Source organism: Emydura macquarii, unplaced genomic scaffold (genome assembly GCF_026122565.2).
Source record: "Emydura macquarii macquarii isolate MOO-44397 ecotype Brisbane River unplaced genomic scaffold, CSIRO-AGI_Emac_v2 contig_2768, whole genome shotgun sequence".
Taxonomy (NCBI): domain Eukaryota; kingdom Metazoa; phylum Chordata; order Testudines; family Chelidae; genus Emydura; species Emydura macquarii.
In genome coordinates this window covers 49,822,482-49,848,158 of record NW_027132905.1, presented here as the reverse complement: position 1 = coordinate 49,848,158, position 25,677 = coordinate 49,822,482, and the positions used below count along the sequence as shown (strand labels likewise).

At 48.1% G+C, this 25,677-nt stretch overlaps 1 protein-coding gene across 4 annotated transcripts in view; it reads left to right on the top strand.

Moving 5' to 3' along the window:
• Window positions 1-10,447: 10,447 nt before the first annotated feature.
• PAX7 (paired box 7) overlaps window positions 10,448-25,677 on the top strand; it is a 128,572-nt gene continuing 113,342 nt past the window's right edge. For 2 of the 4 annotated variants that reach the window (XM_067566910.1, XM_067566909.1), the window contains exons 1-4: window positions 10,448-10,532; window positions 12,482-12,717; window positions 13,694-13,823; window positions 15,430-15,558. In XM_067566910.1, the coding sequence (XP_067423011.1) occupies window positions 10,448-10,532; window positions 12,482-12,717; window positions 13,694-13,823; window positions 15,430-15,558 (580 nt within the window). Of the gene's footprint in view, window positions 10,533-12,481; window positions 12,718-13,693; window positions 13,824-15,423; window positions 15,559-25,677 lie in introns of all 4 variants that reach the window. The other 2 variants (XM_067566911.1, XM_067566908.1) reach the window with 1 other exon arrangement.

Here is a 25,677-nt window from a genome sequence, read left to right as displayed (position 1 = left end):
AATGAGAAACAGTGCTTGCCCTCACAGAGCTCAATAGATCAGACAGACAACCGAAGTATTCCCCCCATTTTACAGAGAGGTGACACAGAAATTACACGGAGGCTGTGGTAGAGCTGAAAATTGAGCCCATTTCTGAGTTCCAGCCCAGTGCCTTAACCACAAGACCAGCCTTCTGCTGTTGCACTGTGTGTTCGCAGACACTCACCTTTCAGTCCTGCGAAATATTGCCATTTAAATAACAGTTATGTCAGTTCTTATGAAATATTGGGCCTGATTCTCTTCGCATTTACACTGGACTAATGCTACTGGTCCATGGATTCACATGGGTATAAATGTGCTAAGTCAGAGAAGCTACACACAGCCAGCCCAATTCATCTTTACACTGATTCCAGAGCTCGCAACAACACTATTCTAGGGCTGCCCTAACATATGCGCCTGATAATCACAGATGGAGCTGAGACCCCTCAGACCAGTTACTGACCCCAGAAACCGTACGCTTCCACCGCTTTTACAACCACATGTTCCCACTGCTTTCACTCATTCCTGTCATGGCCATCTTACCCACAATCCCTGCCCTCCCCAGTAACTGCCAGATAAAGGAGGATAGAATTACAGGTAGTGGGGCAGAATTAAGGCTAATGTAGGAAACGCTGAACTTGACTTCTCTGAGTTTAGTGTTGTTTTTTAAACTACGACCTTTTAATTATTCTCGCTTTTAAAGGACAATTTATTCTCAACCTTAATTTTGTCTTTGAAGATATTAGCTGTCCTCAGTCATCTGAGGACAAAGCAAGAAGAGAAACGTATTCAAACTCTGCCCCTGGGATTTCAGAAACTGATTCAGAAAAGATGAGCTATGGGTTGCTCAAAATGGATGGGGCATGGGATAAGTTGCCAACAACTCCAATAGGTGCCCTAACCACAGCAAAGTTTGGGGCCTGATCCTGAAGGCTGCTGTGTGCTTTCTGTTGTCTCAGGGCCAAATCCTGAATTCCTTACTCCATGTCAATGTAAATGTGTCTAAGTAAGGGTTAAGAGAAATTACAGGGATTCAATTAGAATCTTTCGCTTGGTCTCTATTAGTTTCAGATGGTCACTGCAGACTCCTACCTGGCTTCCACGGGTTTCTCTGAAAGGCCAGTAGCTCAGGGACCCAGAAGACCAATGGGTCAGTTGCTCCATCCCTAACTACCAAAAGGAATTGCCTGGAAAAACTTCAACTGGAGTTTTCACTAGGGACAGACAAGTCAGAACGGAGGCTTGAATTCTGCTTTCACTCACATCACAGCGGAAATCTCAAGTAACGCCACTACCCTCCCCGGAGTTACTCTGGAGTTACACCCAGTGTAGCTGAGAGCACAGCCTGACTCTGAATAAGGACCTCAGGGTTGGCCTATTGAAGTCAATTGGAGTTGAGGATGGTTGGTAATTCCTGGTCAGGGCAAGGAGGATAAATGTTCTTGTGGGAGGATCCTGGAATATCTCATCCAGGGCAGTTTTCTTGAAATCACCTGCAATTTGATGCATTTAAAGACAAAGGACCCGATTCCCCACTGTATTACATCAGCTCCATTGGCTGTCCTGGAGTTACACTATGCAGTGTTGTGGTAGCCCTGTTGGTCCCAGGATCTTAGAGAGACAAGTTGGGGGAGGTCATATATTTTACTGGATCATCTTCTGTTGGTGAGAGACAAGCTCTTGAGCTTACCCACCTGGTCTCTGGAGTTACACTGGCATGAAAGTGGTGCGACTGAGTGGAGAATCAGGCCCATAATTCTGCTCAGCAAATAAATCTTTATGGCCAGGGATAAAAGTTGTTTCTTGGTAGGGTGGGTTTAGCATATAGAGAAGGGAAACTGAAGTCCACCAGAGACAGAGAAATCTCCTATCCCCTCTTCGCTCTCCACTCTGATAAATAACCACAACTGCTCTGTCCAGTGAGGTGAAGAGGATTCCTGTGATTTTCTTTTGCACATAAGTTTAATAACTTTTTTCTGTCTTCAACTCTCAACTTCCCAAAGAACCTAGATTCTGTTTTTAGCCCAGAGGCTTTCAAATGTGTCTTCCTGGTCCAAATTAAAGTGATCGATTGGAGAGGAAGGCAAGAATTGAGGGCAAAGGTACCTGGATATAATGGGCCAACACCCCAACTGGTGTAAATCAGTGTAGCTCCATTGAAGTCAATAGAGCTATGCTATTTAAAGGAGCAAAGGATCTCTGGCCCATGGCCATCCTAATGGGAACACAATTGTAAAGTGCTGAAAACAACCATTGAGTAATTAACCATTGGAACCATGTACCAAGGGGTGGTGGATTCTCCATCATGGAGGATTTGTAAATCAAGATTGGATGTTTTTCTAACTGATCAGCCCTAGGAATGATTTTGGGTAAGTTCTCTAGCCTGTGTTATACAGCAGGTCACATCAGATGACCACAATGGTCCCTTCTGGCCTGAGGATCTATTAAAAACAAAGACCCTTTTAACATATCCGCCCGCCCCCCATTTATAAAAGGAGAGAGAGAAAAAACTCACCATGAATAAAGAAGACCAGGTTATTCGGAGCCTTTTCAAGACACAGGTGAGCTGGGAACTGAGAGAGAGCGAGGGCGAGGGTAGGGGGAACCTTTGCAAATGCACTTTTTTGATGTTAACAACCACTATAGAGAATGAAATGGAATTCATTCCAGTGATGAGGGAATTAATGGCAATATGGAGAATCAGGTTCAGGTAGGAGACTTGAATCCAAAGAAGGGAATAAAGCCTTGAAATTCAAATGGAAAAAAAAAAGGGTTATATAAGCATAAAGGGAACCTATTTTACACCTGTAAGACTAAATGCATAAATATGAACCAAGGGACCCTCTGGGAAGCAGGGATTGTGCTTTTAATTCACCTAAACAAATGTGCAGCTTCCAATTCCCTCCACTTCAGTGAAGACCAGACGACTCACGTGGACCGTTCCCCTGGCCTTCCCGCAGCCGTATTCCCCTCGGAGTTTTCATCCTCCTTCTCGCTGGGACCAGCGTCTTCCTGACTTTGGCCCACCCAGCGGAGTGTAACTAGGCTCTGCACTTCACTCCGCCGCTTCGCAGCTGAGATCTCCAAGCGCTTTCTAAAGGGGGTGGAGGGAGGGCTGCCCCCACTTCACCCAGGCGGGGAAGTGACTTGCCCAAGAGAGTTGACTCGGCCAGCGGAGCGGAGTAGCTGCCCCGCTGCATAGCCCACGTGTAGAGAAAGGAAGCTGCCCTCTCCAAAAGTGGAGCCAGATCCTGCTTCCAGCTGGAGGAAGTGCAAACCACAACGCTCCTGGGCGAAGCCTGGGCCTCGCCCCCATTGCAGTTACACCAGCTGCTGGTCACTAATTGCTGAACTGGGGCCAAGCGAGAGGCTAGACAAGGCCGAAGCCAGGGGCAGAGCTTCCCCCTACTAAGTGGTTCGTGGTTTTGAGCGCCCAAGCGGAGATATCTGGGTTTTTCGAGGGCAGGTGCTCGGCGCTTTTTGCAAATCAGACTCCTTTAAGATCGCTCGTTGTGCACCCCCAAAATGGAGACCCCCCCACCCCCAGTCACCGTTGAAAATCTTGGCCCATGCTCCCAGCCCCCTGCTCTCGCTATTAGACACACTGCCTCGGCGGATAGGCAGCTGGGACACATCCGGGTCCCTCCCTTCACACCCCCAGCCCCTCCCAAACACACACAACCTGCAACAACCCTCCGTAAGGAGCGCGATGGACAATACAACCCGCACACACCCTCTCCGGCGCCTGCCTGTCCCGCTCACCGGCACCGCAAGAACTCTGGTTATTCCCCCTGTTCCATCAGATTCTGGTATTTACCCTTTTCCCAGAAAATGTTGTGAATAAACCAGGCCCGGAGAGGGAAAGAAAAAAGCACCCCCAGCGCACATCCCCCTGCCTGCATGCCATCTGGACCGGGGTGTGGGGGACCGGGAGCAGGAGCAGAGGGAAATCATGTTGTAGGCAGAGCAAACCCAATTACGATGTGCACCCTGACAACAAGTAGAACTGAGCCATTGAGCAAGGAGTATTTAATCTCCTTTGGAAGAACTAAGCAGGGACTACCAATGGGATAGAAGTTAGTGTGCTGCTGCTGCTGAATATCTCTAAAGCCACTTATGGGTTCAAAGACTGAACAAGGCCAGTGCGCGCCTTATTATTTTGATTTGTTTAATGAAAATACTTCGCTCATTCCATAGATGTTATGCTCGGATAAGGTAATTGTTCAAGGGCGCAGCTTACATCCTATTAATGCCGTACACTGGGCAAATTAAACCTGGCCCAATGGAAAGCCAGCTCCGAGCTGCCCTGTGGAATCCAGCCCAGAAGTGTTGTGACACTTCGCCTTTTGTTCAGGGTCCTGTCAGGGAGCGGCGCTTGCAGGAGTTTTATGCGGGGGTTTGTGTCTTGCTGTCCCTTGAGAAAATCCCTGGGAAAATAAATGAATTCCCATTACACACAAATTAACAGCAACACTAACTGGGCTTCCTTGTGAATCTGAGTCTCTCTCTCACACACACACACACTTCAGAGTGTGGGGACATGCAAGAAATTGGAAACAGTGTGTGTGTGTGTGTGTGTGTGTGTTAAATACAATCTTGGAGAGCAAACTATTTCTCGCTTCCATCTTGGGGCTTGAAAAGAGACTAGGGTCTAATTACATGGAAGGTTTTTTTTAAAGCAATTAAGTTAAGAGCATCTCTTGTAAATAAACAGAGCCTTGTTTTCCTAAGAAAGCAAGTGAGGGGGGGAAAAAAAAGACCGAGGAAGCAGGAACACAAGCCGAGAGTTCAAGACCAGCACTGCACTGCCCATACCAACGAGAAGGGTGGCATTAAAGTCCGGGAATTAAGTTCAGCGGAAGTAGGATTTGAAGTTTTCATTCTCTGGTTTTTCCCCCCTTCTCACTCCATCCGCCATGTAGAACTCCTTAAATGGGAGATCTTTTTGGCCAGGAAGCACGGATCCAGGTGTAGCTACTATGATGATAAACTGTCTGATAATGTAAGGATCTCTGTAGAGTAGAAAGGAATAGAGCTACATGCACACACACACACACACACACACAAATCGTAAGGTAATTTCCCTCGTATGGGCCTTGATTTAAAACCCATTGTAGCCACTGGGACATTTCAATAGGCTTTTGATCAAGCCCTTAGTTTCTGCAAGAAAATATTCGTGTCAGTTTCGTTTGGGCGTGTTGCGTGTTACTCAAGGAGTAATTCGGGTCTGTGTCATGTGCCGGGCTAGATGTTAGTTAGTTAGCTGGCTTGCTTTTCCCCAGATCTTGTAGGACATGGAGCTGTTTCAGACCTGAACTACGCGTTTAAATACCAAACGCGTTTTCCTGCCCTTTGCCTTGGATGTTCGCAGCAAATATTCCGCCCTCTTCGTTTTCCGAACCGATGTGTTTTACGATTTTTCCCATTTAAAAAAAACGCCAAAGCCCTGCAGATATATATATATATATTTGGTAAATCCCCCGTTTTCAGGATGTGTTTATCGCCTTTTTAAGAGAGCTTTCTTGAAGAATCACGTTCTAAAATAATCTTATTACACCGAAATTTCAAGTGAAAAACCAGCCCATTCACAATCTTCGTGTACATTTCTTGGGAAGGGAGTAACTTGTCCTCAAATAATTCTTCCCGGGACTATTTTTAAAAAAAGATTACATATCAAAATAATCCTCACAGTCCTCAGATTTTACTATTCTCCAATCGCACCCTGGCCGCGTTTGACTTGAACTCTCTTTTGAAGAGAACACTTCTCCTTTCAACCATCTCTGGGAGCAACGGGGAAATAAACAGACATGCAAATGCATCCTCAGAAATAAGATTGCTTTTTAAACCGCCGGAATGAATCGTCTGGTTCTCGAATGCCCCGTGAATGAGCTGGCGGGTGAGGTGGGCAGCTTTTGCTTTTGCAGAAGGCTCGTTGCTTAAGTGATTTTTCTGGGCAAGCTTAACCTGTGCGCCTTCCTCGAGTCGAGAACTTAATAACCAGCCCCTGACATCATCGCGTTAGCCGGCTCCTCCGAAAGGTACATTTGCCAGCCCTCCGGTGGGTAGCTCTAAGTTCCACCAGAGGCAAAAGGAAGATGAGCGGGGGGGGGGAATAACAACCCTACTCCCTTCTGCTCAGGAGTTGTCTTTCAGGGCTGATTTACAAGCCAGCTCTCCAAAGGGAGGACTGATAGACAGCATTTATCAACCAGAAACATACCTTAGGAAACCATGGAGATACGCAGAGAAGTGAGGAGTCTCTTTCAAGACGAGAGGAATTCTGTCCTGTTTCTTTAAGCAGTTACTTGGGTCCTTTTCTTGATTGATGCTTGTTTTAATCTATTGCTTAGCGCTCCCACGAGAGAAAAGAAGGGGGTTCTCCTTTGTGCACACGGGTAATGAAGCAAAGCATTGGGGGAAGGAAAAAAAACCGGGTTCCCCCCTTTCTTAGCTCTCCGCTTGGGCGCTCAGGTAACAAGCCATCCCCCACCCCCAGATCTGCATGTGAAATTGCCATTTCACCCCTGCACACTCCTTAATTGTTGGAAAAATTATTTGTGAAATTGCTTTCCACCAGGAGAGCAGTGCACGCTTATTACACACACACACACACACACACACACACACTGCATTTCCAAGGCATGGAGTTCCCAGGATGCTGACAACCTACTTCCCCCGTTATAAACCTACCCCTCACACACACACACACTTAAAAAAAATTAAGGGCTGCTTCAGATGCCAGCACAAAAGAAAGCAGATAGCCATCTTAGCCTCCTCGGTTCTATGACAAATGTCCAGCGGCCACTGGACTCCTGCTTTGGGGTTATTGCTTTTGTCTTCGATGCAATCCTTTGAGCTTCAAGCTGGAAACCAAATGGCAAATGCCAGCACCCCAGCCCTGAGCGTGGTGGGCACGGAGCCGCTGTTGTTTCAGCCTGCTTTGCCCCAATGCCTTCATCAAGCGAGATCCCACATTGTGTGTGCAGGCGATTATTTTCAAAATACATTGGACACCGGGGATGAGGGAATAGAGGGGTGGAGGGAGCTGAAGTTTCTGCTTTAAGTGTCCAATCTTCTTCAGTTCTCCCTGCTCCTGTAGGCAGACTAAGAAAAAACACACCCTACGTTTATCTGAGATTTTTATCCCAGAGAAGTAACCTCGGAGTACTTTGGAAGGCAGGACATTTTTCAAATGACCATGTCCATATATATAGTCTCTCTAAAGAGCTCTTCTAAGCAAGAGGTCTAATGGGGACAAGATTTTTTCCCATTTTTTTTAAACCAACTGGAGCGTTAGAAAATCAGAGCCATTTAATTTTCAACTTCATTCCCCCCCCCCCCCCAAAAAAAAGTGTGCCCGATTGAAATGAAAAGAATTGATGAATTAAAGCAGCGCTGAAGGAATGCAGCTAATACCGGGCTTAAAGGCATCTCAAACTGTTCCGTTTTGTCTCTTTCCCCCCATCACTTTCCAGTGCGTTTCTCCTAAAAGTTTCGGCGCTGACACCTGTAGGGGCAGAGAGAGGCTGAGATCGGAAATATCCGAAGTCATTTGACACTTCGAAAAGGAATTGACACGATCGATTTTTGTGTCTCTTCTTCCTGACCAATAATGTTCTGGTACAAAACCACTGCCAGTCACATAGCCGCCTCTGGGTCCCTTCTCGTCGTCTAAATTGTTCAGGACTGTACCTGAGAGCTGATCATCTCGGGGAAAACCTCCCACCCCAACAAGCCGCAATGGTTCAACTCCAGGCTACTTTTCAGGGGGAAGGTGGTTCTTGTATGCCTTGCAAAGCGTCCCAGATCTATCCGGCTGGGCAGGGGAGATGTGTGAATGGTAGAAACAGTGGAGCAGAAGGGGGGGGGGAGGAAGTTTCGCCTTTAATTGTAGATTTCACCTTTAGATTGTCAACGCCCAGGCGTGGAGAACTTTCTATATTTTGAGGACAGATCAATAGTTGGAGAGGAATACTCCATAGGATGGGCCAGGTGTTAATGTACCCTGGAATGATTGGAAAACAGATTGAGCCCCATAACTATTTTCTCTAGCAGCATTTTCATTACTATTAATAAGAATGTTATTATTATTATTACAGCACAAAAAAGGAGGGGAAAGTGATCAGAAACCTCTGTTTTCTTGGGACTTTGTCTCTCCTCTGGCTGGCTTTCCGAAAGGAATATTCTTTTTAGTTGGGGGGCAGAGGGGGTCCTCTTTAGTGGACGGGAGTTTTAGAGATCTGATTTTGGTTGCCACAAAGTTTTTTTTTAAAGAAAGAAAGAAAGAAAGAAAGAAAGAAAGAAAATTGTTTTTTTTTTTTAAAAAAAAAGTTTCCCGTGATTTCCAGGAAAAGTCCTTTTACAGATGCAAACAAAGGAGTTCGCAAAGCCCTGGCGTCATTCCCTGCTGAGAAGGAGTTTTTCCCTTCACGTCTCAAGGCAGCCACCTTCCAGGGGAACATTTGCTATTTGTGCAAACTGTCCTGGGTCAGCGGGACAATCGCCCATTGGGAAGCCGAGGCTCCGCTTCAGGCTAGTGGATCGCACCTGAAAAGGGGGCGGCGGGCGAGCAATGAGCTCTGTGGCAAATCGCACCCGGAGCCCAGCAACCCCTTTTAAAGAAGGGCCCGATCCTGCAAAATTGTTTCGCTGGAGGCAACTCTCCCCTGGAAGTCGATGGGGAGTTTGTGCCGAGGGGCGGGAAGAAAAAACTAACAGAGGGGAAAGGCCCCGAGCAATCGGGTTGTTCGGAACCTGCCTTTCCTCCGTGCAAAACCCAAAGAGAGGGGCAGCGACTCGAGACCTGCCAGCGAGGTGGGCCTGGGTTACTACAGCAGTAGGGCAAGGCGCGGTCTTTGCCCAGATCAGCAGGAGAATTTGCACACAGCTCCCTTCGCCTCTTCCCACTCCAGCTGCCTAGCGACTTTGCTTTCCACCCCCAACCCCCAGTTGACTCCTGGATTATCATCCCCCCCCAAAAAAAAACACCCCCACAGATTAGTGTGGAGAGTCTCTGGAGTTTTCATAAGAAGGAAACTTGTCTGGAGAGGAGCTGTCGGGACTTCACACGCTGCGGGCACTGGGGGTGTGAGACGGGAGAACCTCCCCCCCCCAACCTGAGCGGGTGTTTCAGTCGTGGAGCTGGAGGCTGGTAAAGAAGCACGGGGGAGGGGGTTGCACGGCTGGGCTGGGTGCAGGCATTCAGGATGTTTTATAGGCGCACATAGAAGAGGTTAGGTTTGGGTCTTGTCAATCACTGGATCATTTATTCCCCCGAGGCACATTCGTCCTGGGCTCATCTCTCTGCTCCCCACATCTGGGGGGCGGGGGGGTGGGGGGGTTAATTTGAAACCTGCTTTGGGGAGAAGTTTGGTCGGCAAACGAGTTCCTAGTTCCAGAGCCGCAGGCACAGTGGGGCTGGGGGCGAGAACGGCTGCTCGGGTCACATTGTCATGGCAAAATCCCCGCCGCCTGCCTGAGAGCCGGGACTCCGGCCCGCTTGGGCAGAGAAGGAGACATCGCTCGAGGCGAGCCGGGGGCTCTGAGCCGCCCTCCCCGAGGATAAAGCCGAGCGCTCCTGGATTGCTTTGGCGGCAGCCCCTCGCACTGGGGCTGCAACTTGGCTACCCCGGGGAGAAGTTTTCCCAAAGTTTTCTCCGCCCTCCCGGCCCCCGGTGTAGACAGCCCAGCCCCCCCTCCGAACCAGGCCACGGCGCGGACTGGATTGAACCCCCCCAGCTCTATATATGCCTGGGCGCTGGGAAGCTGCTTCCTGCGATTGGTCCCTACCCTCCACCCCACACCATTGCCCCCTTCCCTGCTCATGAATAAAAGAAAGGCGCCGGAGCCTATCACGGCTCACTCGGGGCTTTCCCTCGTCCTCCCCAAAGTTGGGGGTTTTAACAACTTCCAACCCTTCCAGCTGACATTCCCGCCCCCCCCCCCCCGCCCGCCAAGCCAGCCAGCCCCTCAGCGATCACACACACACACACACACACACACACACACACAAAAGCACCACAACAACAACAAAATAAAACAGAAAGGGGGGGGGAGGAAATCAGTCCCCCCAGAAGCCCAGCCCAGCACTGAGCCAACCTGGGGTGTGTCTGCTTCCCCCTCCAGTCTGTGTGCTACATTCCTGCAGAGCGGGAGCCGCCGTCCAGCTGAGCCGCAGCACTGAAACTTTCAGAAGAATTTCGGGAGGGGGGGCTGGGGTTTTTTTTTCTCCCCCTTTCCCCGGTCGGAGCAAAGATTTCTCCATTGTTTTGCAGCCCAGGGGCTGGGAGGGAGCGTCCTTCGCCTGCAAGGAGGGCGAGCCCGAGACCTCCGCCGCTCGCTGGACCTGGCTTCGCTCATCCCAGAAAGGGGGTGCTGTGCCTTTGATTTGTGTCTGGTTGAAACCCAGCCGCCCCAGAGTGACTTCGGAATGGCAACTTTACCGGGGACGGTGCCCAGAATGATGCGCCCCGCACCGGGTCAGAATTACCCCCGCACTGGATTTCCCTTGGAAGGTAGGTCTGACAAATGTTGGGGGGGGTATTTTATTTTATTGTATTTTTTTAGCGACTTGCTCGATTCGTTTCTAAACAGCCGGTCGCGGTGTGTGGACATTTCCCCCGCTGCAACAGCGTCCAGGGGGGTGGCAAACTCTCAGTTGAAGGTGTGATCCTCAGCGAATTCCACTTTAACTTTTAGCCGCCGTGGAGTTCAGCCGGCAGATCGCTGCCTTTGATTCGGTTTGATTTTCCGAGACAGCCGCCCGTGCTTTGCCCGTGAATTGACTTTAGCTAGCCTTGGGGTTTCTTTTCTTTCTTCCCCCCTCCCCTCCCACACACACACACGAATGAACACACAGGCCGGTTTGGTCCCTCCACATTCCACACCCTTTAGATGGAAAATATTCGGAGTTTCTCCCCAACTTTGGGCTCGGTTTCCGAGCGCATCGCTTCCAACTTCGGAAGCGGTCGAGCTGGCGTTCCAAGAACCGCAGAATGGGGCATTTCTCGGGGGCGGGGGGGGGGGGGGGGTGTCACTGCTAGGGACAACCTTGGAATGACTGAAATGGACCCACTGCCAGCTACTGTCGAATATTTAGGGCCTTCTGAGTTCATGGAAGGCCCCTGAAGCTGTCAGATTAAGTGTCAGTCCCCCCCACCCCGCAGCGGTGATGCATTAAATTCTCGGTTTGCATTTTGTGTGTGCACATTACCTTTATTATTCTTGTTATTGTTATTATTATTATTTCTGCCCAGCCTGCTGGCGGGGTGGCAGAGGCAAAATGAAAGTGGGACCCCCTCTCTCCGCATTTATTAAACAAGAACATTTCAGGGTAGCCGTGATCAAGTGGCTAAACTCAAACCGATAGAAAACCACGCAGGCTGCAAAACATACACGCTCCGGGGATTTGCTGGAGTGCTTTTCTGTAGCAAATGAAGTAAAACAGACGGCCAGGGAAAGGATCAAAGGATTACAACAATATTTGCACAACATGACTGGGAATAATGAAAAGAGAGAGCGGCCGCTGATTTTAGTACCTCTTGAATGTAAAATTGGCCACTCCAATGTTATCTGTCGGTAATGACATATCCAGAGAGTGCTGGCCGAGTGACTTTGAATTAGTAGTGCATGATTCTTATTAAATCGTGAAGCGATTTCTGGATCGCCTGTTCTTTTGCAAAGAGAAACTCATCCCCCCTCGCCTTAGCTATCCGTCAACCCCCACCATCGCCTCTTTGCAAATCGTGCAGCTGAGTTCTTCAATATTTCGGAGACTGTGAAATTGTATTAATCTGCAAGATATACACTGCACGCTATTAAAACAAATTGGGGAGCTCAGAGCGGGATTAGGAAGCCTGTCGCGCCCGTTCCCCGATGGCCAGTTCTGCAGACAGGGTGTTCGATGCTCGGTGCACGATGTTCTCTGCCGCAGAGGGTGTATTGCAAGGAACCAACGTTTGCTGGTCGCTGTTCAGATATGAAAACTGTTGCCATCGCGTCGCTTCCGTGAAATTAACAAAAGCAGCCTTCTCCTTCCCCCTGCTGTACATAAAGCAAAGGAAGACACAGAGGGTTTTTCAGAGGGTTTGGTTTTAAATGGGCTTTTCTGCGGTTTGCAGCACGAAACAGGGCATTGAAAAGGCGCAAGGAAACTTTTTAACCCCCCGTTTTAAACATCTTTGTATTTCAAAGCGAGGTTTAAAATATGCATTTAAAATGTGGGGCCGAATCTGAGCTGATAATATGAGGTCGTTCGGGAGGAGAAGAATGGGGGGGGGGTTATCGATAGGAAAACGTGTACTTTTCTATGGAGCTACGGGGGCGAATACAACCTACACGTGCCGCTATATGTGACCGAGGGGAAATAAATACGCCCAGGGCCGGGTGATGCAGACCTAGAGATGGTCAAACTGCCCCTGACTCAACTTTTCTTCTCTCTCCCCCCCCCCCCCCCGAATTCTAGTGTCGACTCCTCTGGGCCAGGGAAGAGTAAACCAGCTCGGGGGGGTGTTCATCAATGGCAGGCCGCTGCCCAACCACATCCGACACAAGATCGTGGAGATGGCCCACCACGGCATCCGGCCCTGCGTGATCTCCAGGCAGCTGCGAGTCTCCCACGGCTGCGTCTCCAAAATCCTCTGCAGGTACCAGGAGACCGGCTCCATCCGCCCCGGAGCGATCGGAGGGAGCAAACCCAGGGTGAGTGCACGGCCGAGCAAAGGCCGCGCGAGCCAAGCAACCTTCAAGCCAGTGGGAAAATACCTTTTCTCCCTCCCACGGGTTCCAGTGGTAGCAGGATCCGGCCCGGCCTCTTCAGCTCTCCCCAGGCGGAGCCCTCACTCCCTCACGCTGCATCGCTGCGGATCAGCGTCCTGGGAAGGGCCCATCCGTGTAAACACACATGGCTGCGTTCACCGTGCGCTTCCCCTCCACTCCGATTTCCAGTGCGATCTGGGCACGGATCTCCCCCGCCCTCCCAAAATTATGCCCCCGCTCTCTCCTCGGGGCGTTGGCCTCCAGAGTAAAGGCAGAAGCCAAGAGGCGCCGTCGCCCCCCCTCCCGTCCCCCCATTAAAATGCATTGTTTCGATTAAATGAGTACGCAGGGGGAGGAGGGGGAGCGGGGAGTCTAATAAAGCTGCAATTTGCAGAATCAAATGGGTAGAAAACGGTGCGGAGTTGAAGGCTATGAATAAATTAGAATGATTTCCCACATGCAACAAGTGGTGCACATTGAAGCATTTGCTTCGGTTCCCCGTGCAGCGAGGGGCGAGCCGGTTTGCATTTCAGGGACGCTTTACACGGGGTAAATCGCGGGGTGGAGGTGAGTACAGATCCCTCCTCAATACATCCCCTGCCCCCCCTGGAGAGGCTCAGTCTCCCAGGCACATCGGAAATCGACTCTTGTACATTTCAGGCGAAGAGATCTTTGTGACAACAGAATATTCAGCATCAAGTTGCTCTTTGGGGGGCGGGAGTATGTAGACAGATTTCTCTCGCCCCTTTACTTGGAATGAAATATCTTCCTTGCTAGCCCAGAATAGTGACCTCGATGGCAAATCGGAGTCTAGGAAAGTCTATGGTTCTTTTTTAAATTAAAAGTGATTTTTCTCTCTCTCTCCCCCTCCCCATCTCTGCACATACACACACACACTGATCTCCATTGATCACAAAAGCAGGTTGCAACTCCCGACGTGGAAAAGAAAATCGAGGAATACAAGAGAGAGAATCCAGGGATGTTTAGCTGGGAAATCAGAGACAGACTCCTGAAAGATGGGCACTGTGACAGAAGCACTGTCCCCTCAGGTGAGAAGGCATCTTGGCGAGAAATACACACGGAGAACAGAAAAGAAGAAAACCACGACCCAGTAGAAACAGATCTAGGGAAATGATTATCTGCAGCCACCACAGACTGACACCCAGCGTATGTCCAAAGGCTACAAAACATCCTTTCAGACACGGCTTCCAAACAAATAAGTTTATCTCTCTTAAACATGCCAGTAGAGTGATGTGTAAAAACAAAACAACAACAACCAAAACCCAGAGCCATCTAAAAGTCCCCTAGAAAGGAACCTAGAAAGCAGAGAAGTGTGTATTTAAATTCTCACTGTGCATTTAAAAATAAAGGGACCAAGACAAACAAACCCCTGGTTTAAAGGCGACCAAGTGTATTTATTGCTCTGTTTAGACTTTGCATGTTCCATTCCTCAGTAAAAGAGCTGCAGCCTGTCTAAAGAGGGTGGATAAAAAGCACCCACCAGCAGCCTGGAGTTTCTTTCCGCCACTCCTGGGTGATTTTCTGGGCTGCTCAGGGAAAGACAACGGGTTGCTCCCCTCCATGATGTCCAGAGCTGACGGAGGAGGAGTAGGGGGAGGCAAGTGTCTTTCAGCTCAGTTTAAAATAAACAAAAGTTTGAGGGGCACCGAGGTTTCAGTCCGTGGCTCTCCCGTCTCCGCAGGACAAACCCCCTCCCTCACACCCAAGTTTTCCTGCTTGGAAGTAGCTCGAAAGCGAGAGTTTAAAAGAAACCAACAGTGGGCCCGATTCTGAACTCCTGCCACCCACCCCCACCAAACTCCCAGTGAGTTCAAGGAGGGAAAGCAAAGAGAAAGGGCCCGCGGTGCTAAGATGGTCACAATTAAAAGCAAAACGAAAAAGAGACGCCCTGTGTGTGTTTGTGTTATTGAGGGAGGGGGCGTGGGAGGGCTAAGTGTATTTCTGTGTGTACATATCCCTATGTTTGTGTCTGTAATGTGCGCGTGTGTGTATGTGTGGGTGATAAATGTGCATTTGTGTCTGCCTGTGATAAATGTGTGGGTGAGAGAGATTTGGGCGTGTGGTAAATGCCTATTAAGGTGTGTATAATTGTATGCATGAGTGTGATGATTGTTACTGGTGAGTGCTAAGTGTGTATTTGTGTTAATGCGGGCATTGGTGTCAAAGCGTGTGACCTGATGTGTGTGATCTGTGTGTTTGTGTAATGAGAGTGCATGAAATGCCTGGGAATTCGTGGGTCTTTCTGAGTCTGTGTGTTTGCCAGTGTATATTCCTGAGTGGGTGTGCAGATTTTGTTTGTGTGTGTATTTGTGAGTGTGTATGTTGCGTGTGTTTATGCTAGTGTATATTTCTTCGGTTGTGTGTGTGTGTTACCTCAATGTGTTTGTCTGGGCTTATGAGTTTAGTTTTGTTGCGTTTGCAAGTTTAGGCCGGAGTTTGTGTTTGTGTTTCTGGGCTTGTGTGCGTAACTTTATGTCTGTGTGTGTGTAGTTTGTGTGCGCTGGGTGTGTTTGCCAAGCCGGCTGCATTCTTTTGCTTTTCTTGCTGCTCAACTTCGGACGCGTTTGCTCGCTTCCCACCGCCCTCCAAAGCATCTTATACTTGCTCTTTTGTCTTTGACTGTCTGAGGTTTAGTGAGTTCGATTAGCCGGGTGCTACGAATCAAGTTCGGGAAGAAAGAGGAAGAGGAGGATTGTGACAAGAAGGAGGAAGACGGAGAGAAAAAAGCCAAGCACAGCATAGACGGCATCCTGGGCGACAAAGGTAACTCGAGGGGCAGCCAGTCTGCTCTCTCCGCGTGATGTTGTCACCTGCCGAAAACTCTGTCTCGTCTTGGGGTTGGCCTGGGCCCGATCTTATCGTCCTGGGATCTAAGGGCAAAACGCAGCGCAGCAGGATGGAGCTAACAGTAGCAACCTTCTGCCAAACGTTGCCTTTCTTTTTCCTCTTTTCTGTCTAGTGATTAAGCATTTCATAAATCAACAACACTGTCAAAAGTTAATGGCTAGATAATAAAGTGCTTTACGGGAGCGTTTGGGCCAGGGAACCCTCCTCCTCCTCCTCTTTTTTTTTTTTTTTTTACTCCCATCACCCCGGTCTAAAAACCAAAATAGCGAGGACACAAGCTGTCCCCAGGGCCCTTTCGAAAAGATCTAAGAAGACAGCAGATAACTGGAGAGAAAGGGCCTTAATGAAACTGCACGTTGATGGGCGCTTGAAGAGGAGAGTGGGGTGGAGGGGGGGGGGGGGGGACATTAATGTGGTGCCTGCCCCCTCCACAACCCATCTGAGATGCAGAAAAAGAGCTGGTGGTATTTTGCTTGCAGTCAGTGTAGATCAATTATTTATAGGTGGAGGGCGAGGAATCAGAGATTCCTAAATGAATTTGTTAAACAGATTTTTCTCCTGCTTTCTAAGTGGTCCCCTGAAACTCAGGCTGACAGCTGAGCGATTTGGGTAATCAATATCAATTAGAGAGACTGGGCTATGTTCTGCTTTGGGGAACCAGCAAAAGCACCAGTTTGGGGTGCTTGTGCTCAAGTGAAGAACAGTCAGAAATCTTCCCTTAATACAAAAAATCTGCTGTTATTGATGAAAGGCTTTTTAGCCAGTCCGGTGTGTGGGGTGAGAAGGGTTTGAAATATTTGTTGAAATCTCCCGTCTACAATTTCCTCTCGTGGGTTCTGTTAAGAAGAATACTGGAGCGAACTCTAAACTTATATAAACCACGTAGTTCTTGTGTCCAGGGAAATTGTAGGGGTGGGGGGAGGATGATACGTTTGTAGAAACAAAATGTTTGCAACTAAAACGTTTGTAAATTTTGATTTCAAACCGTTCGGGGGGAGGGGGGGAAGGCAATGCAAGATCTTGAAACAAGCATGAGAAAGGCTGTAAAATACACAGCATGAAATGGATGTTGAGTAAATAAAAAGTTTGAGAGAGGAATGTCGTGTATAAATGTCAATCTTTGTGTTTCTTTCCCACCTAAGATGATTGATCTCACTAAAGAGAAAAGGAAAAGATCCATTTCTGGATTTTCCAATCAGGATATTTATCGCTTCTAAATCATAACTAGATCCTAACTCAGGAGAATGGGGGCGTGGGGGACGACCCTGTGTATTTATTTCAAGGGAAATTCACTCTTTTCAGAGTCAGGGATCTCACCAGCTTTCTGAGAGAAAAGGTGTCCATTTAAGAAAAAGGGATTTTAAAAAAAAGGGTTTCGATTATTTTCTGTACAATAAGTGGAAAGGTATGCAACCTGGAAATGGCCATTTCTGAAGGACTATGGGTTTTTTGTTTGCTTGCTCGCTTTTGAATTAATTGGTTTGGTTTGGTTTTTTTGCTGGCTTGTTTGTTTTAAGGAGATTGCTGTTGCTTTGGACGATTTGCAAAAATAATAGTGACAGAATTTAGGGTTAGAGAAAAATAGTTATTTTCTGTCACAGAAGCATCCAAAATGTGTGTGCGGGGAAGATTATTCTTGCTCAGTTTTTTACTAGCTAGAAAATTTCCCCGGTCTGAGACAATGCAAGTGACTTGGAATATTGAAACCCAGTGATTTTGTTTTTAAAGGGGGAGGGTAAAATAGGAAAGAAAAAGCTTCCAAGTGTCACGATCAAACATTAAGTTTTAAATAAAGGTGCACAAAAGGGGGTATTTTAAGGATCCGATCCTCTTTTTTTTCCCCCTCCAACCTTGAAGATGAACTTCACTTACAAAGACCTTCAAGTCTATTGACGCTTTATAAGCAAAAGATTCCTGACCACAAAAGCAAACAGTTTAAAAAAAAAATCTGGGCTGCCTTAAAAAAAAATGGAGTAAAAGGGCGGGGGGAGGGAGCGTTGTCTATTCTCATTCAAAATTCTGCAAGGAGGGGGAAAAGTTCGGACAAAGGGCCAACGAAAGGAAGAAAAGGAGATAAATTATTCAAAACTCCCTGCTGTTAGATAGTTTTGTAATATTATAGGACCGTCTGTTGGAAAAAGGGTAGCCGTTAGACGTTGCAAAATGTTTCTTGTGATTTGGAAATAGCCAATGCTCATTTGCAAATCAGTCCTATTGTGGCTAAGATTTTTTTTTTTCCCCTTGCGATATTTTTTAAGACTTATTTTAGTTTGAGCTCATTGCTTAATAAATAAAGAAGCTTTTGAGAAAGCTGCAAAAATATTTTTTTCTCCCTGTCTGCCCACCCAAAAATAGCAATAAAGGGTGAAAGGAGCTGTACGCTTTTTCTGCCCCCTTGATAAGTAGATGAATTCCAATAAGCAAAGAAATATTTGTCCATGGATCAAAGAAAACTATGTTCCTCGATTTAGTTCTGGGGAAAAAAACCCAGTCCATTTTGAATCGAGGGCGACTTTTGGAACAGTTGGAGATTTTAAAGCTCGCTAAACAAACTGTTACACACACACACACAAACAACAACAACTTCCGAGGCAGTTTGTCCCACTGCTGCCTGATTATTTCCCCGCAGAAGAACATCCCTCATGATGAACCACCTTCTGTATTCTTTTCACCAGGGGTGACCCTGACTTGCTCAGAGAGCAGGGGAAGAGACCAGGCTCCCCAGACCTTTAAAATAAATAAGTAACAGCAGCAGAAATACCGAGGGAGAGCCACTGCCGTTTGTGTACGGGGGAAATGTGCCACGGGAACCCTGCTTCTTGTCAGCAACTGCTCCAGCACAATTCACCTGCTCGCCACACGCTTTGTGAGGAGTGCAGGCAATTTTTTAAACAAACACAATCTCAGCGCAATCTACCGATCTTTGTGTGTGTGTGTGTGTGTGTTATTTCAGTAGGAAGAAGTGGTAAACGCCCCTGTTCAACACACCGCAGAGACAGATTTCCAGTCTGAGTCTCAGTTCCCCCCCATGAACAATTGCAATCTTTGGAGATCTCACCTCCGCTGAGCCGAAATTGGCAAAGTTTTTTAAAAATAAAATACAAGGACTGACAACCCCTTGGCGCTACTTTCCAACCGCGAACCCAAAAAGCTCCGGTCTTTATTTTCAAAAAAAAAAAAAAATGCGGAGGGGAGAGGGGGGGTTAACGAAAAGGGAAGGGGGGGACTTTGTTTGGGGGCTTTTTCCTCGTGACAAATGCCTTTGCTCGATTTGTGGACCCTCCTTGCAGGGAGCCGGAGGAAGACAGCCCTAAACGCTCTCTCTTTCTAAGCGCCAAAGAAAGATTCCACCCTGCGCCTGTTTCTTTCTATCATCTGCTTGGCATTTAATAATGTTAAGACTTATTAGAGCTGGTAATGAAAACTGTGGCTCCTGAATAGCGAGCTGTGTTGGAGAGGGGTGTAATAGCCCCAAGGCGTGCTAAGAAATGTATTTATCCCCAATCAGGGCTCACTCTCCGAGTTCCAAGCACAAACGTGAAGTTGAAGGGTTTTAAAGCAGATTAAATTGAGCCTTTATTTTCTCTGCACTTTCATCTTTAAACGGCTCACTCCAGCCAGCCCCAGGCATATATTCATGAGGCTTCACTTATTTTTTTTTTTTAGCCTTGTTAAAAGCCGAGTTATTATTATGTTGTTGTTATTATTTATCATTGTTATTGGGGTGCATTAGGGAGCGTCACGTGGCGCTGCAAATTCGCCCCCAAACCGGACCTGGCTCTGGGCAGAGTGTTGGCTGTGCGGTCCAACGGGGGTGTGGAGAGGATACGTGTGGACACAACCACAAGCGGAGGGGGTGGGGGAGAGGCCTGGCGTTTAATGAGGAGGGGGAAGGAGGGGCAAGGCCTCATGCAGAAGAGCAAATGGTATTAATTGCAACCAGACGCTGGCATCGGGTTGCTCCACAATCAGTGGACATAGGGGGGCTTGCTCGCTCAAGACGTGGATGAGGTTATAGTGTGTGCGGGAAGATGATCTGGGTGCAATATTTACATGTGCAATGCGTGCCAAGGATTGACCAGGTGAAGATCAATTCCTCGTGTGCTTTGCCTCTCTAAGCGATGCACACATCTTCCCCGGGCTGTAAACTCCTCACTTTCACACGCCCGCAGGGCTTTATCTGCCTCGTCTGCAACAGCGAAATGCATCAACGTTGAAATTCTGAGCAATAGATATTTGTCTATGTTAGGCATATGAGGGGTGTGTGTGTGTGTGTGTGTGTAATAACTACGGTATTCTACAGTAGGCTATACGGGAAGATGATCGGTGTGAGATATGTAATTACACAATTAAACGGCCTAAGAAATTGACCAGGTTATAGGGAAAGCTGATTAGATGCTGTGTTTTTGCGTGTTTCCCCCTGCTGTAACCCGCTCGGTGTATTTGTCATGGCGTGTGTGGATTGCACGGGGTGTCAGAAAATGGAGCCATACCTGCGTTTTGCTATTGCGAAAGTCCCAGAAACAAAGCTCGGTGTTCCCGTGTCTATATCGCGTCGGGAAGAGGTGGGAAAGAGACGGGCGCTGACGGGGGGGGGGGAGTCGTGCGACAAGCAGAATTGCAAAGGGTGTCTCTAAAAGAAAGAGCACGAGCAGGAGCCATGGACAGGTGTGAACGTGAGCAAGGGGACGGGGGCGGTGCGGACGAGGGCTAGGGATGTTTGAACGCTTCCACCGCAAGGTGGTAACAATTTAATTTAGCAGCAGCAATGGCAGCTAATGCGGTTCTCGGAGGCTTGCGACACTGAAGGAAGCGGTTTTGATTGTGTGTACAAGGACCTGCCAAATTTAATTAGGCTCCGGGGGAGTGAATGAATGAGGAGAAAGAGGGGACTCTCCCCGCTTCCCCCCACCTCTTTCTCTGCAACGTTTTTTTTGCTTTCACACCTGGAAAGCGGAATTGTGTCCCCGGGTCGGAGTTGGGGAGGGGCGGGTCTCAGGCAGTTTATCAGCCAGCAATCTGCATTGATTTAAAACCAACAAGCCGCCTTCTCTGTAAATGTATGTTTAGACGGGAAAGGGAACAGACACTTCATCAAATCAAGGGATTACCTGAGGTTGGCAATCTAATCAAACAGAGACCAGGCAGGATTTGTGACTGTTCTGAGTGGGATCAGCTCTAATAATGGGGTGCAGGGAAAAGATAGGATAGTGTCAGGCAATTCATTGGCTTTAGGCTCAGTTATTCTGTGCATATTTCAGCGAGGAGAGAGGGGGGGGAAAAAACCCAGGGAGAGAAGGGGGGGGGACTATGTGTGAGCACACACAGAGCTTACATGTCACAAAAAAAGCTGAGACAAATGAGGTACAACAATAAACACAGATAACAATTACAAAGGCAAACAGTGGCTTTTGGGAACAAGTAGCTGCAGAACCTGGTCTACATAAACAAAGTAGGCAAATGTTTGCAAGATAAACTCCTTCCTAAATCAAGTGTGACGGGAAAGAGAGAAGAGAGGAGGCGAGATAAGGTTGGAGGGGGAATAAAATACAAGACACTTTTAAAAAACAAACTTAAGACAAGGATGCGGGAGAGGGAAGGGGGGGGGTTCAATTATACAGCAGGGAAAGGAATGATATAAGGAAGATGTTTAAAATCCAGCATTTTGGGGGGGGGTGCTGGGTTCAATTATATGCCAGGACAAATATAAAGCAGATAGTTATGATCCATGATGGGGAGGTGAGTGGAAGGTTCAGCTGTAAACCAGGGAAAGGCAAGACAATAGAAGGAATATATATATTTGTAACCCACAGATTTTGTTTGTATGGGTGTGTGTGTGTGTGTGTGTGTGTGTAAATTCAATTATATGGCAGAAAGAAGAGAAGGCGGATCCGTCCGACCTAGGACTCTGTGTGTGTGTGTTAGCAAGCCCCTGAACCCACAATATTTTTTAAAGAAATAGTTTAGGGCTGAGACGGGATTTATTATCTCTATTCTGTATATGGATCAATCTAAATGAGAACTGTAAATAAGAGAGTGGAGCTGTGTCTGCAGTGCGGTTAAAGGAATTAGATATTTACCAGTTTGAAATAAGCCTGGTATAAAAAAGAGAGAGAGAGAGAGACATTGAAAAGATGAGACGGGAGAAGACTTCAAACGAATTCATCATCTGGAGTGGAGAAGGGGAGATTTAGAGACAGTATTGGGAAGTTATTTAGATATTAATAACATATTTTCCTGAGGCGTCAGGAGTGCCTCCATACGCACTTTTCTCTCGCAGCTATTTGGCTGGGTGAAATATGGGAGACCCAAATGTTGGGACGAGATAACACAATCAGCCTAGCCCTGGTCCTGTGACTGCATCATAGCATTAAACCCGGATTAACCTCCCCTTCCCCCCCCCCCCATCCATCCCCCCTTCCCCTCCTAGAAACGCTCCAAATTTTTCAGTGGAATTTACATGGCAGGATTGGAAAGCACATATAACGCTACCCTGAAAGCTGTCAGGAACTTCCTTGAGTGTTAGGGTAATGGGGTGGGGGGGGTATCTTTCTAGAAATTACCTTTGTTCGGCACGAAATAAGCAAATAAGGGGCCCTCTTAAAACCGGGACTTTTGCAATATTATAGACAGACACCCTCTTCTCTCTCTATTAAAAGAAAGAAAGAAAAAGCCATTTCAATCAGTAGCTACATATTAACATCTCACCCCCCCCCCCAATGGATTTTGCCTTCTCATTTAATCTGAACTGCACTCAAATGTGGGCTCTCTGGAGGTGGCAGTGTGTGTGTGTGGGGGGGGGGGGTCAGGGCTGCCGGCGCTTCCCAGAGCTGGGCAGATAGCTGGCGGGGATATCTGAGGCTGCTGGCTGTGGGAAGGGAAGGGACCAGGAGACTTTCATCTCCATTCTAGGTGCCCTCCCCAGGCCGGGCCGGAGGGGCGAGCATGAAAAAGTAACCACGAATCCCTACCAAAAACGGGGGCCCCCGGCCTTTCCTTGAAAGTCCACCTGAAAGACTTGGCTAGACCAGCGAAGAGATCTTCAAGCCTGGGTCTCCCCGCGCTGGGGATTTTCTGAGCTCGCTCGATAAAAGATCCGGCCTGGCCAAGAGGGAAATACCTAGCACTAACCAAGGGCGGACAGGTGCGCTCGCTAGGTTTCCTGGTGCGGGGCCGCCCGAAAGGCCGCTCGGTTTTGTGTTTATTGTATACACCCCAGCGATCGTTGCGGCTCTGAACGTGGGTCTGTCTGTCTGCCTGTCTGCCTGGCCTTCCTCTTCTCTTCCCGGTTCTCCGGTGGCAGAGAACATGTCGAGGGGAGTGGACGGATCCGGCGTGGAGGTTTCTCCACAGCAGAGAGGGTTGCTGCTGTTGATGGCACTTTATAAAGACGTTTCTCTTCCCGAGCTGGGGAGACGCGGTGCGAGCCTGGGCTGGGGGGGGGAAAGCCAGAATTCAAGCAGGAATCGGCCGGGGCCATGATTAGTTTGGAAAGCGCCGGGACTGACCCTCTGCGTCTTAGCAGAGCCGGGGTTGTCAGAAGGGAGCCGAGGCATTTGCACAGAGTGGGAAAGGGGGAGAAAGAAACAACAAAAAGAAAAAGTAGGTGAGGAAAAGTGGAGGCAGCTAGAGGAAATGGAGAAGCTTATAGACTTTGATCCTTGGATGCTTTTCCTTATCAGAAACATTTGTGGTGACACCGGTACAAAGAAAGTTCATCATATTACAGACTCCTTAGGCTGCTCGCAGGACTCGCTGTCTGTTAATTAGCCGGCGCTCCGTCTTGTGGGACACGCGAGATCTGAGGCTACGTATTACTTGCTTGGATGGCTCTGGGGCCGGGGCTGGCTGGTTGAAAAGGGACGTTTCTGTCTCTAGTCTCTGCAGGGATCGTCAAAGAAGCCGGAGAAGCTTGTTGGGGGGGCGGGGGGGGTAGAAGCGGTCTTAATGCTCATTCATAAAATATATGCAGGGGGGGGAAGCATCTTTGCTCATTCATTCCAGAGGTGAGGAGTTAGAACACAGGCCGGGTCTGCTCCGGCCACTTGGACTTCATGCTCCTGGCTTCGGTTACAGTTTTTCGTGATTAAAAAGAGAGAAAGTGCTTTTAAAAATAAACGAATGATCCAATCTATAAAGTCTCCCATATTCCTAGTTATTTTTCCTTCCACGGGAGATGACAACCCAGGGGGGAAGGTCACGTTTTAAATGTAGCCTCCCCCCCCCCCCCCCCCGTTTTAAAACAGAAACCACAGGCCGCCAGGTAACTTTTTGGCAGTATCTCCTGGGTCCCTCTTCCAGTCAAGCGGCTGCAGGAACGGGAGCTGGCTTTGCACATCGAGAGAAGCTAACATTTCAAAAAATATAGGGCTCCTGAAAAGGGAATCAGTCAGATCCCTCCTCCCCGTTCAGTCGCCCTGTTCCCAGATGTTCTGATGGGAAGCCCAGTCTCACCTAGGCCTCTGACTCGTGCGAGGTGGTAGCTGCTTTGACAGACCCCTCTCCCAGCCAGACCCACTGCCCGGAGAATGCAAAGGGAGCCCCTAGATTTTCTTTACCCACGAGCTGCTGAGGCGACTCTGGGAGCAATCCCTGGGAAGGGAAGAGCAAACTATTTGTGTGTACACACACTCCTCTTGGAGTTGGCTGTCCCTCTGCCCCGGGCTCTCTGAACGCGAGAGGAAACCCTTCTTGATTTTCACTCTCTTCTGTTTTTTGTTGCTGTTTCTAAAATTGGAAGGAAGCACTTTGCCTGACCCTAGAGGATAATAACTGAGGGCACAGCTCTTTGCAAGGGTCCTTTCTCGGTTTAGGTACAGAAGCTGGGGGAGGAGGTCACTTCAGAGTCTTTTAGCCTTCACTGGCTTCTTTGTCTGGCGACCCTAAAGATCGCAGATCAAAGTGACCTGGTCGCGTCTTTAAAAAGAGAGAGCTGGGGGGAGGGGAGCCGAAAACTAGGCCTGAAACTCCTCCGGGTTTGGTTCTCCTGTCCCGGCTGGGTGCTGAACTTCTGGGGAGTTCGGGGCGCTGCTGATTTCTGCAAACACGAAGCAGAAGAGGTCGGCTGTTGGGGCAGATCTTATTTCTTTCCAAACTCCATGGAGGTAAAGGGAGGGTCTCTTCTGCACACCATCCCATGTGGAGCGGCTGTGGCTTTCTACCAGATCTGATGCCTCCTCCCCTCCCCAACTCCCCTTTATAATTGTCATCATGACTAAGTGGTGGAAATGGGAAATGAGGTCCAGTGTTTAATCATGCTAATAAATTCCGCTCCCAGACTCCTTCCTAAATCGCGTGTTGCCAGAACGCCTTTTAATCATGCGTTTGTTTCAATCCCCTGGTGCCTTCCCCTGAAAATGCTCCACTCAAAAACTTTGGGGTTTTTTTTTTAAATGTATTTTGCTATTCTCCAGTGAACAGTTGGCGAAAGAACTGGAGGGAAAATCTCTCCTCCCCCCCCCCCCCCGACCTATTGCAATGGACATTTTAGTCCAAATCTGGAGTGGGCGAAAAAAGTCAGAAGATGATTGCAATAATTGTGTTGGCTTCTATTATGGGGACGAATTGATTTGCATACATATTGGGAAATAAAGGAGGAAAAGAAAAGTTGATACAAGATTATTTAAACTGTTTTCAGCAGCTTTCCAGCAAGTGGGGGGGGGGGAACGTTGGGGAATTTTAGACTGTCCTAAAACAGATCTAGAAAGGAGGTGACTAAAGTTGATTTTGAAATGTCGATTTTTAAATTGTATTTGAAGCCAGCTTTTTGAAAGGAAATGCGTCGCTTGTTTGCAGGCTATAAAGACGAATCAATGCAGCTAGATTTTTAGTGACTCGCTTTTCAGGACAGATAAACACAATTGTGGACAGCACAGATTATTTTTATTGACAAAGGTCTTTTTAAAAGAGTGTGAGATATACAAAGGCCAGTTCGATTTTAAAAGACACTCGTGTTTAAACGCTAAGCAATTGTTTCCAACACATTGGATTGCCAGGAAAGAGAAACATTGACATGGCGAGGAATGCAGGGGTGGG